General features: G+C 34.2%; 1 protein-coding gene across 1 annotated transcript; it reads right to left on the bottom strand.

Annotated features, from left to right (window-relative positions):
* LOC107772798 (PLASMODESMATA CALLOSE-BINDING PROTEIN 2) lies at nt 1–11,014 on the bottom strand. Its single transcript, XM_075256692.1, has 4 exons — nt 10,816–11,014; nt 10,083–10,319; nt 9,755–9,788; nt 1–365 (listed from the first exon to the last, which is right to left on the bottom strand). Exons 1-4 carry the CDS (start codon nt 10,865–10,867, stop codon nt 122–124), a joined length of 567 nt encoding a protein of 188 aa, XP_075112793.1. The 5' UTR covers nt 10,868–11,014; the 3' UTR covers nt 1–121.
* Nucleotides 11,015–11,803: the final 789 nt, after the last annotated feature.

Raw genomic sequence — 11,803 nt, 5'->3', positions numbered from 1 at the left:
TACCAACTTATAGTACATAATAGCATAACATGCATATATATGCCAACTTCAGCACATAAATTTTTAACATCGACCCACGACTATCCTATAGTACAGACAATAGAACTTCTCTTGTTCCAGTTCAAATTAATGCAAGTGCAGAAATAATAATGGTTATAAAGGAAAAGAGGCTGGCATTTTGCAGTGAAATCCCAGCATGACTTATATCTGTGTTCATGCCAGCACCCGACGGGCCTAAACCATTGTTAACACCTCCTAATATGCCTGTGTTTGTCACGTATGGAGATCCGCCTGTGGTGGCTGTGCTAGTCGATGGTGTTTTTGTGGTGGGGCTGGTAGTCCCTGGAGTTGTAGGGGTTGCGGCGCTACTTGCACGACGCTTTGCCGTTCTATTGCCAAAAGCCATCAGCCGCCACGAGCGATGTCGCCTCCCGATGTTGCCCGCAACAACCGATGGCAATCGGCAACTTACTAAGCTTCGCCCCATGCGCATGGCACCTTGCGGTGCTACTTGCACGATGCTTAGCCGTTCTGTTGCTAAAAGCCATCAGCCGCCACGAGCGGTTCCAGACACAACCCACAACAACCGATGGCAATCAGCAACTTACTAAGCTTTGCCCCATGCGCATGGCACCTTGCGGCGCTACTTGCACGACGCTTTGCCGTTCTATTGCCAAAAGCCATCAGCCGCCACGAGCGATGTCGCCTCCCGATGTTGCCCGCAACAACCGATGGCAATCGGCAACTTACTAAGCTTCGCCCCATGCGCATGGCACCTTGCGGTGCTACTTGCACGATGCTTAGCCGTTCTGTTGCCAAAAGCCATCAGCCGCCACGAGCGGTTCCAGACACAACCCACAAAGGTACAGATAGTAACAACATAAAAAGGTTTCTTCTTTCCTTGAGGCATGCATGTTAAATAATTAATTGGAACGCGTGGTCTAGTTTTTATAAAATAATCCATCAAATTATACCTCTTTATTTCAATCAATTTCAATTTCACATTGCAGCCTTTGAGTTTCAAGTAGTAAATTAGATGGTTACTGACCGGCTTAGTTTTACTGTGGCTTTAGTTAAAACAACAATGCCATGCCTAAGCCAAAACACCCTTTTCTTTGCTACATTTTTAATGTGAAATGTCACTCCATTTCAGTAGAATGTGCATTACCTACATAAATTGCATCTAGTTGCTCAATATAACCACAAGAACATAATGTAATGAAGACCTCAGTCTAAAGGGCCCAAAGTTAAGTACAAAGGAAAAACTTTTAGCCAATAGATCCCATACACAAGCTTAGTATTATTCTCAGTTAAATTTACTAAGCTATAATATTATATCTTGTCCAGCAACATCCTTAATGTAGTAAAGCTAACCTATTTTGAAGATCACTTCTATCTCAACCATGGCAAACTCTGATAAGACCCACAGCAAACGTCCTCCTCTAATTAGTTGAATCACATGTCTATTTTCAAGATTACTTCACTCAACTTTATGTTTTTTACCCTATACATCTTATACCTCCTCCCCCCACATTTATGCCTTCTCAAAACACCCCCAATAATATATGTCAATATTAATTTATAAAGATTCAACACCAAAATTAAGATGTAAGATTATTGTTATAAAGATATTACATAAAAAATAATTAGGCATATTAGGGACCTATATGAAAAAAGTAAAATTTATAATATGTTAAATTAAAAATATTATACAATAAAAAATAATAACAAATATTGATGAAATAGTAATGGTGTTGATGAATAGTATTACACTAAATTTAGTATAACACTATTCACATACCAAAATGGTGTAAGAAATAGTATTGGGTTAGACCATCTCCAACACTAACACCAAATTTCACATCAAAATGGTGTAACACCAAATTAACTCCAACCATTATACTAAAAAAGAATATTTCTTTTTATATTTTTCTCTCTTCTATATTATATTATTATCTTCTATTTCCTTCAAACAAATTCTATCTTTTTTCCATATTCATCACATTCACCACTTATATAATCATTTATTACAAAATTATTTTAAAGAATAAATTAACTAAAAGTGAAATCATTGATAAAAGATAATTAAATAAATATTACATCATAGTCAAATTTAATTTAAGTATCACGTAAATATTCAACTTTTGCCTCTATTCTCCCATAAATGCTCAATTAATGCATTACGAAATGTGAAATGCGTATTTTTATCCTTAATTTTTTTGTGTCGAGCTAAATATTGTTCAAATCGGTGATCTTCATCTACTGTCATTTCTACCGTAGGAGCTGGACATTCACGTGCATCTTGAATTGGTGCATTAAGATCACGCTTGTCCTCAATTATCATGTTGTGCAGTATAATACATGTGGTCATTATATCACGTAGCACCTCTTTTCTCCAAAAACGTGATGGACATGCAACAATTGCAAAACTCTGAATACAAGTTCAACATGATTCTTGTTTCATTGCAAAATATTTCTTCTTTGCTGAACGTGGCTCCCGAATGGTTTGCACAATAGTAGACCATTTTAGATATATACCATCAGCTAAATAATAACCCATGTCATATTATTTTTCTTGAATAACATAACGGGCTGGAGGAGCAATACCATTGCGAGATTGGAGAATAAATGTGATGATTCTAAAATATTAATGTCATTATTGGTGCCGGGTATACCAAAATATGCATGCCATATCCAAAGGTCGTAATCAGCTACAACTTCAAGAATAATTGTTGGGGATCCACTACATATTGTCGAGCTAGGGGTGTTCATAAAAATCCGAAAACCGAACCAAACCGAAAACCAAACCAAACCGATCAAAAAAAACCGATACTTTTTTGTTTGGCTTGGTTTTGGTTTTGAAATTTAAAACTGATCAAATTTGGTTTTGATTTTAGTAAAAAAAAACGAACCAAACCGAATATAGGAGTAGCTATTTTAAATTTAGAATTACACTTATGTATATGTATACTTTTATACAAAGTTTCAAAATTTTTATAGTAAATGTTAATCGTTTGCACTTTTAGTGCAGTTCTTTACCTTTACATTCTAGTTTGATTGGTAGTTTTCTTTTGTTAAGTGTAAGAATCTATTCCATGTTAAAAATAATATATTTTTAATTGAATCCTTAAATTATTCATCACTATTTGATTCAATTATCATCAATATATCTTGGTAAATAATAGATTTCTCAAAGGACAATTGATTTGATAATGTTACGTTAAAAATGTCGCCGAAATATGTGTTTGGTAATGTATGTCTTACATTTAAAAAAAACCGACAAATAACCAACTTAATTGGTTTGGTTTTAATATTTAAAAACCCGACTTACTTGGTTTGATTTCTTTTTAGGGAAAAACCGATCCACCATATGTCTAGCCCATGCCGTTGGACAATTTTTCCATTTCCAATGCATGCAATCTAAACTGCCTAGCATTCCTGGAAAACCACGTTGTTCACCGTTGTACAGAAGCCTTGCAACATCGTTAGTGATCTCAAATACTGATCGCCAAAAACCACTACGACAGCTCGACAAAATCTCTCCATGCTTTCAATTGTAGTTGACTCTCCAATTTTGACATATTCATGCATCTACCGGCAAACCATATGCCAACATTCTAAACACGGCTGAAATTTTTTGTAGAGTGGATAATCCAAATCTACCCACCGCATCAGTGCGTTGTTCGAAGTACATATCATGACCTTTAATTGCATCAATAATTCGAAGGAATAAATTTCGGGACATTCGAAATCGACGACGGAACATACCCTCATTAAAGCGTGGATTATTCGGAAAAAAAATCGAGAAATAAATTATTATCAGCACCTTCCCGATCTCGATGGATTACCAAGTGACCTGGAATGGAGCCAACTCTCCTAGGATAATTATTTTGATATTCTTAAAAATGCTGCAACATATAATTGTTCATTTAAGTATTTTGCATGAATAATTACTACTTAACTTCATCATCGGCGGTGAAAGATGAAGAGGAATTTTCATCATCATTATTAAATGAACCTCCCATATAAAAATTTATTTTCACAAGAAAAATAAGAACACTTGATTAAATTTTGAAATGAATTGAATGCCCGATATTATTTTCTAAATGATGTTCGATTTTATATAGTGAAAAATGTGTAGAGATAATTTTAAAAAAAGAAATGTAGAGATAATGAGGAAATCCATCCTACGGTTGATAATGGAATGAAATCCGATCCGAGGGTTGATATTAAGATAAGAGATATTTTTTTTGTTTAAAGATAATGAGAAAATCCATCCTACGGTTGGTAATGGGATGAAATCCATCCGACGGTTGATATTAAGATAAAATCTATCCTTTGTGTCTACTTTATCTCTATATATTGAAGTGGGAACATACTAATCCATAACCACAACTAGCTTTTGTTTTTCTGTAATCATATAATCCATTTTTCCTCTAATCACTTAAAAATGTCCGGTCGATCGGCAGGATACACTGCAAATGAAGATAAGTTATTATGTCAAGTTTATTTAGATGTTTCTCAAGATCCTGTAACAGGAATCTATCAATCTAAAGATAATTTTTGGAATCGAGTAGTTGCAACTCATAATCGTTGAAAGGAAGAGAATTGGGTGGAGTGCAACCAAAGATCGATGCAATGTCGACTTCAAAAAACTGAGAAGGCTGTCATAAAATTAAACGGATGTATTCGGCAAACCAAACATCATTTAGAAAAATAACATCGGAAATTCAATTCATTTCAGAATTTAATCAAGTGTTCTGATTTTTCTTCTGAAAATGAATTTTTATATGGGAGGTTCATCTAATAATGATGATGAAAATTCCTCTTCATCATCATCATCTTTCATTGTTGATGATGAAGTTGAGCAGCAATTATTAATGCAAAATACTCAAATGAACAATTATATGTTATAGTATTTCCAAGAATATCAAAATAATTATCCTTGGAGAGTTAGCTCCATTCCAGGTCACTTGGTAATCCATCGAGATCGGGAAGGTGCTGATAATAATTTATTTCTCGATTATTCTTCAAATAATCCACGCTTTAATGAGGGTATGTTTCGTCGTCGATTTCGAATGTCCTGAAATTTATACCTTTGAATTGTTGATGCAATTAAAGATCATGATATATACTTCGAACAACGCTGATGCAGTAGGTAGATTTGGATTATCCATTCTACAAAGAATTACAGCCGTGTTTAGAATATTAGCATATTGTTTGCCAGCAGATGTCATTGATGAATATGTCAAAATTGAAGAGTCAACTGCAATTGAAAGCATAGAGAGATTTTGTCGAGCTGTCGTAGAGATTTTTTGCGATCAGTATTTGAGATCACCAACAACTAATAATGTTACAAGGCTTCTGTACATCGGTGAACCACGTGGTTTTCTAGGAATGCTAGGCAGTTTAGATTGCATGCATTGGAGATTGAAAATTTGTCCAATAGCATGGGCTGGACAATATACAGGTCGTAGTGGATCCCCAACAATTATTCTTGAAGTTGTAACTGATTACGACCTTTGGATATGGCATGCATATTTTGGTATGCCAACATTAACAATGACATTAATATTTTAGAATCGTCACATTTATTCTCCAATCTCGCAATGGTATTGCTCCTCCAGTCCGTTATGTTATTCAAGGAAAATAATATGACATGGGTTATTATTTAGCTGACGGTATATATCCAAAATGGTTTACTACTGTGCAAACTATTCAGGAGCCACGTTCAGCAAAGAAGAAATATTTTGCAATGAAACAAGAATCATGTCGAAAAGATGTTGAACGTGCATTCGGAGTTTTGCAATTGTTGCAGGTCCGTCACGTTTTTGGAGAAAAGAGGTGCTACATGATATAATGACCACATGATATTGCACAACATAATAATTGAGGATGAGCGTGATCTTAACTCACCAATTCAAGATGTACGTGAATGTCCAGCTCCTACGATAAAAATGGCAGTAGATGAAGATCACCGATTTGAATAATTTTTAGCTCGACACAAATAAATTAAGGATAGAGATGCGCATTTCGCACTTCGTAATGCATTAATCGAGCATTTATGGGAGAATAGAGGCGAAAGTTGAATATTTATGTGGTACTTAAATTAAATTTAACTATAATGTAATATTTATTTAATTATCTTTTATCAATGATTTCACTTTTAGTTGATTTATCCTTTAAAATAATTTTTTAATAAATGATTATATAAGTGGTGAATGTGAATTATATGTAATGAATATGGAAAAAGGAAAAAAGATAGAATTTGTTTGAAAGAAATAAAAAATAAAATTTAAGTAGAAGATAATAATATAATGGCGTAATGGCTTCCTGACCACTTAAACTTGTAAGGCTTTTGAAAGCCGATACACAAACTTTGGACTTTCCCATTTGAACACTCAAACTCATGAAACCCTTAACTAATAAACACATTTGATCCTTGACCCTACGCGCGTGTATTACACATTCACAGACTTGTCCATCCAGTCAGCAAATGACCAATGGGATTGTTACACGTCAAGGGCCACTGTGCTGGAATAAATTTATTAATTTCTAATTTTTCTTCTATTTCCCTTATTTTCTTCTTCACCAACTGATAGAATTAGGAGGCAGGAGCTTGAGATAGTGATGGGGAATGAGCACATATCATTCACTACATCTAAGATTGGTTCACTGATGAATGTGCAGACCAGTAAAGATCCTGACGGACTTCGTATCTTCTATTATCTTGTCCAGGATCTCAAGTGTTTTGTGTTCTCTCTTATCTCTCTCTATTTCAAGATCAAACCCATTTAAGTCGTGATTTTGCCATGGACAATCCCTCAAACAAGAAAAAATTAAAGATGATATTCATTTTAATTTTTTGCAGAGAAGCTTTTAATGAAGAAAAATAATTGTCTATTTTGATTTTTAAGGATAATATATTTTTGGGTATTTTTCAGCAGTTTTAATTGGGAAGGAGACAAAGGTTAGTAGGTGTAGGAGATATTGTGATATTTAGGAAGCTAGACCATTGGTTTATTTGATGTACTTTTTTCGAGCATAAATCCACCATTGTTGTGCAATGAAGAGCTTCAAAGCCTCTAATGAAGAAGGGGAGGGGGGAAGGCACTTTTAGGCGTAGATGGGGAGAAGGGACTGGTTGGGTTCGTTTGGACGTTGTTGTGGGTTATGGGTGAAGCCTTTTTTCTGGTCGTTGGGAATGGTGCGAAGATACAGGGGTGGTGTATAGAAGGCGAGATCCGGGGGGGGGGATGTTTCGATTATGGAAATCGGCACACACACGTCATTTGAATGTGACTTGTACGCACTATGTCCACGTAAGATAAGCTACCGCCACATAAGCATAGTCAATGGTCAAATGTGTTTATTAGTTATAGGTTTCACGAGTTTAAGTGTTTAAATAGGAAAGACTAAAGTTTGTGTATCGGCTTTCAAAAACTCTACAAGTTTAAGTGGTCAGGAAGCCATTTCGCCTAATATAATATAGAAGAAAGAGAAGAATATAAAAAGAAATATTTTTTTTTGGTGTAATAATTGGAGTAAATTTGATATTACACTATTTTGATGTAAAATTTAATGTTAGGGTTGGAGATGATCCGAGCTACCGTCCCTCTTTGAAGGTTTTTACAGTTTTCAATTATTCATTTTGTAAATACTTGCCACTTGCCAGCAAAGACTAATTTGTTACTTCAATGTGGACAAGGACAATACCCTCTCTAATGGTCAGTGTCCGATGACACGTATCCCCACCACGCCATCAAATTTTGACCACATAATTTTTCAGGTACAACTGTGATTTACCTTTCTCTGTGTATGAACAGTGTTAACTAGGGTTCCGTAATAACTGTAGTTTTACTGAAGTGTGAGAAAAAGATGTGAATATCGTGTGATGTTCAATAATTGCAGCATCGTAAAAAAGCTAAAAATCAAATAAAAAAGTTAAAAAAAGAAAAGAAAAACCTAATGAATAGTACAAAAGCAATAATTTTGTCAATCAGTCAAAAGCATCATGATGCCAGTGCGATGCCTTTTCAACGATGGAGACAAAAAGAGAATAGATTAGATCAAAAGTGAAAAACGAATTAGAGGTAATTGGATTTGATTTTGAATATATATCGATTAATTTCTAAGGCAAAGGAATTTGAAAGATTGAGACTCAACTGCTTTATCATTTTACTCTTTATCTAATCTATTCTCTTTTGACCAAATTACGTACTTTCTTCAGTAGTATATTTAAAGAATAGGCATGTCAAGTATATTCTGTGTGAAACCAACTAGCTGACTATAGAAAATTGGTGAGTTGAGAGCTTTAGATCTCACTATTTGGACCTTATTAAATGATGAAATACTTTTGGAGTTCAAATTCTCTCGTTAATATTATTGAATAGCTGAAGTAGCTTGAAAGTTGTGAAATCATTGTTTTTAACCAATAGCCAAAAAGATGGCCAAGGAATGGAGGGGTAGAAGTATAATTTCTTTTCTCCTTTCTTTTGTTTCCTTCCTAACAACCTATTAGCTATGTTGTTAAGCAAATGCGGATCCAAAATTTTAAGCTTATGAGTTCCTACAATAATCTCAAATTAATCTACATGATAATTGAACCAATGAACTGGTTCCAAGCTAAATATTGTTATACTTTTAATAAAAATTTTACTAGGTCTATGCAAAAGTTACTGGGTTCACAAAAACCCGTATTCTTTTCTCTAGATCCGCCCATGTTGTTCAGATTCTCTTCAAAAAATGAGTATTAATTTTGGAGGAACTAACACGCACTCATCAATATTTTCAAAGAGTCCCAACAATGTAACTTATTAGAGTGATGCTTCTATCCTGAAGCTGTAAGGCATTAACTGTGCATTAAATAGGTAAAAACAGCACAGTAGCAAAAAGGAAGGCTATTTTGAATACCTAGCCTTCGCATTAAAAAGCATGATTTAATTTTGACTTCAAGCGGACCAAGAATGGAAACGGAAGCAGTGGTGCTTCAAAACATTGACTGCACCAAGGGCGGATTTAGGGGCGGACAGCGTCACCCTAACCGCCCTTTATCAAAAATTATATTGTATATATTATATTTTAAATCTATTTTCTACTAAAAAGAATAGTTTAATGTTTAAGGAGATTCAAAAATTTGGTGAGAACATTGGTTCAATTTCTATTAGTTATAATATTTTTTTTAACTTTTTTCTTTTTTGAACCCTTAGTAGAAATTCTATCTCTGCCACTGAACTGAACTATAAAAAGAATACTTACATTCTACGAGATTAAGTAGTAGCAGTGTAGTGCATGAACACCTTAATTAAATATGTAAAAGAACATCAGGCAATCCGCTGAAACAAAATAGGACAAAACCAAAGATTGCCCCGGGTTAAGGACCTGGTAAATGAGAGAATTAAACTTATGTATATTGTCAGTATAATTAATATTTATATTATCATTATAATTTATTATGCATTTTATGGTTTTTTGAGCCGAGGGTCTCCTGGAAATAGCCTCTCTACCCTTCGGGGTAGGGGTAAGGTCTGCGTACATATTATCCTCCCCAGACCCCACTTGTGGGATTATACTGGGTCATTGTTGTTATATAATTTAATATGCTGTAGCAATTAAGTAAATTTTGTTGTCATGTTACTAATTACAATACATATTTTATTAATAACTATTAAAGTATCGATAATTATATTTCAAGTGATGTAACACAAAGTGGAAAAAATAATAATAGTAACACCGGTAAAGAAGTCTTACTTACCTTGCACTAACAGGGTAAGCACAGCCAGCTGTGCCTGCGTACATCAAAATAAAGCGAAACATTTATCACCACGAAAAATCTCCAAGAGATAAATAGTGGAGTAGTACTAATAACAGAGCTATAGTGTATGGAAATAATTTTAGTGATGTGTGTAAGCAGTGGCGGATATACATTGGCATTTGTGGGCGCTTAAGCACCCATTATCTTTAATCATATATGGTAAATTTGTATAAGTAATTATAAAAATATGAAGATAAATACTGAGTTAACACCTACAATTAAATTTCTTTTTTCTCTTTTTTTGAAATTTACGTAAGAATTGACTTACTGGGGTCAGTAGCAGTAACAGTGGCAGTGCCAGCAAAATCACATGCTGTTGAAGTTTGGCCCTTCTTCTGGAAATAGCTGTTGACAGCATAATTGCAGTGAGCTCTTACGGTGTTGGGATTAAAGCAAGGGCCATTTGTATGGATCGGATTGCAGTCTGCTCCAGCTCCACAAGCATAGTCCAATGTCTTTTGCAAAGCTGCATCACTCAATCCTTTGCAAGCACACCATGCAGCACCTACGCCCAAAAATCCCAAAAAAAAAAAAGATTCATTAGAAATACGAAGGCCAGAAAGTACGTGGTCTTGCAAATTCAAGAAATTACCAGGGGTTCGAGAATCTAATTTGTTTAAGTTAATGGATTCTAAATTAATAAATTATTCATATTCGATGAATTTCTTAAGATATATACATGATATGGAGAAAAACTATTGTGTTCGACCGAAACTCTAAGTCGTGTTCTAGCTCCGTCCCTACATATGAAGCATATGAAATTAAAATATGTAGCTCATTTATTGTGGTTTATGCACGTATGGAAGGTGAAGGAATTCAGAGGGAGGAAACAAGATACTGTAGGCCCATTTGAAATGAGAAGATAACACATTTTTGCAAATGTAGAAAGAATATAAGGTGGATGTGAATGGCTAAAAGGCAGACAACAACACTAGTTAGTTAGATGCAGCTTTCGGCAGGAACAACATAAATAACTTTAAAAATGAAAGATAAAAGCTTACTAGAGTGGCCAACCATGGCCAAAAAGAGGAGTGCAAAGAGAAAACCAGCCATGAGAAAAGGATAACAGAGCTTGGGATGAAGAAGAGGTCACAATATTTAGAAGATAAAACACTAATGCCAGTAAGCAGAAGACTGTGAGTGGAGAGTGTGATGATAGAGTGAGGAGTGTAGAGTAAAGTGATGGATTAATTCAGACAGAAAAATACAAGCAAGTTGATGCAGCTATCTGGATGATGCGGATAGAATTTTTATCAAGAGGTATCAAAATATGAATAATTAGATATATAAAAAAATCAAGAAAAGTCAACATATAATAAATATGCAAAAAAATTAAAAATAATTATCTAAAAAAATAATATAATTTTCGAGCGAAAGGGTGTGACTTGACACCCCTTACGGCTCCGCGACTGACATGATGGTATATAGGTGGCCCCATGGTAGCCTTACCTTTTGTTAAGTTTTTCGGGCATGGTGCATAATTAGCATATCCTCTTTTTTATTTTTGTTTATTTTTTTCAATTTCCCTCTCTCTAGATCGCCAAAAGGTCCGGATAGCTTCTTTATCCATGTAAAATTAATTGGGTTAGTACTTTCTTTGTCATTTTTCGTTCCTTTCCGCTAGATTTAATTGAAATTTAAAAAATAATATCATAAAAGATAATTTTTAAAAATTAAAATTTTGTTAGGACATGTATTTTACTTGAAAAAAGTTAAAGTTTTATGAGTAAAAAACTGAAAAACTAGTCTAAACTGAAAAAGCTTTTTAAAATATTTTTGGAAAAAAAAAATTATGATCAAACGGAGGCTTAATTTTGACTAATATGATTTGAACTTGAAACATAAATTACTGTATTATATTTACGAGTAGTAATTCTTATTGAGCCATATACACAATTTTTATTACTATGGCTTTTGTGCTTTGCAAATAAAATAAAAGGTTAAATTACATTTGAAGTAGTGAAAGTAGGTCCCATAAAGTTCTTTTTG

This window comes from Nicotiana tabacum, chromosome 6 (assembly GCF_000715075.1).
Source record: "Nicotiana tabacum cultivar K326 chromosome 6, ASM71507v2, whole genome shotgun sequence".
Taxonomy (NCBI): Eukaryota; Viridiplantae; Streptophyta; class Magnoliopsida; order Solanales; family Solanaceae; genus Nicotiana; species Nicotiana tabacum.
This window is presented reverse-complemented; position numbering and strand designations above follow the sequence as displayed.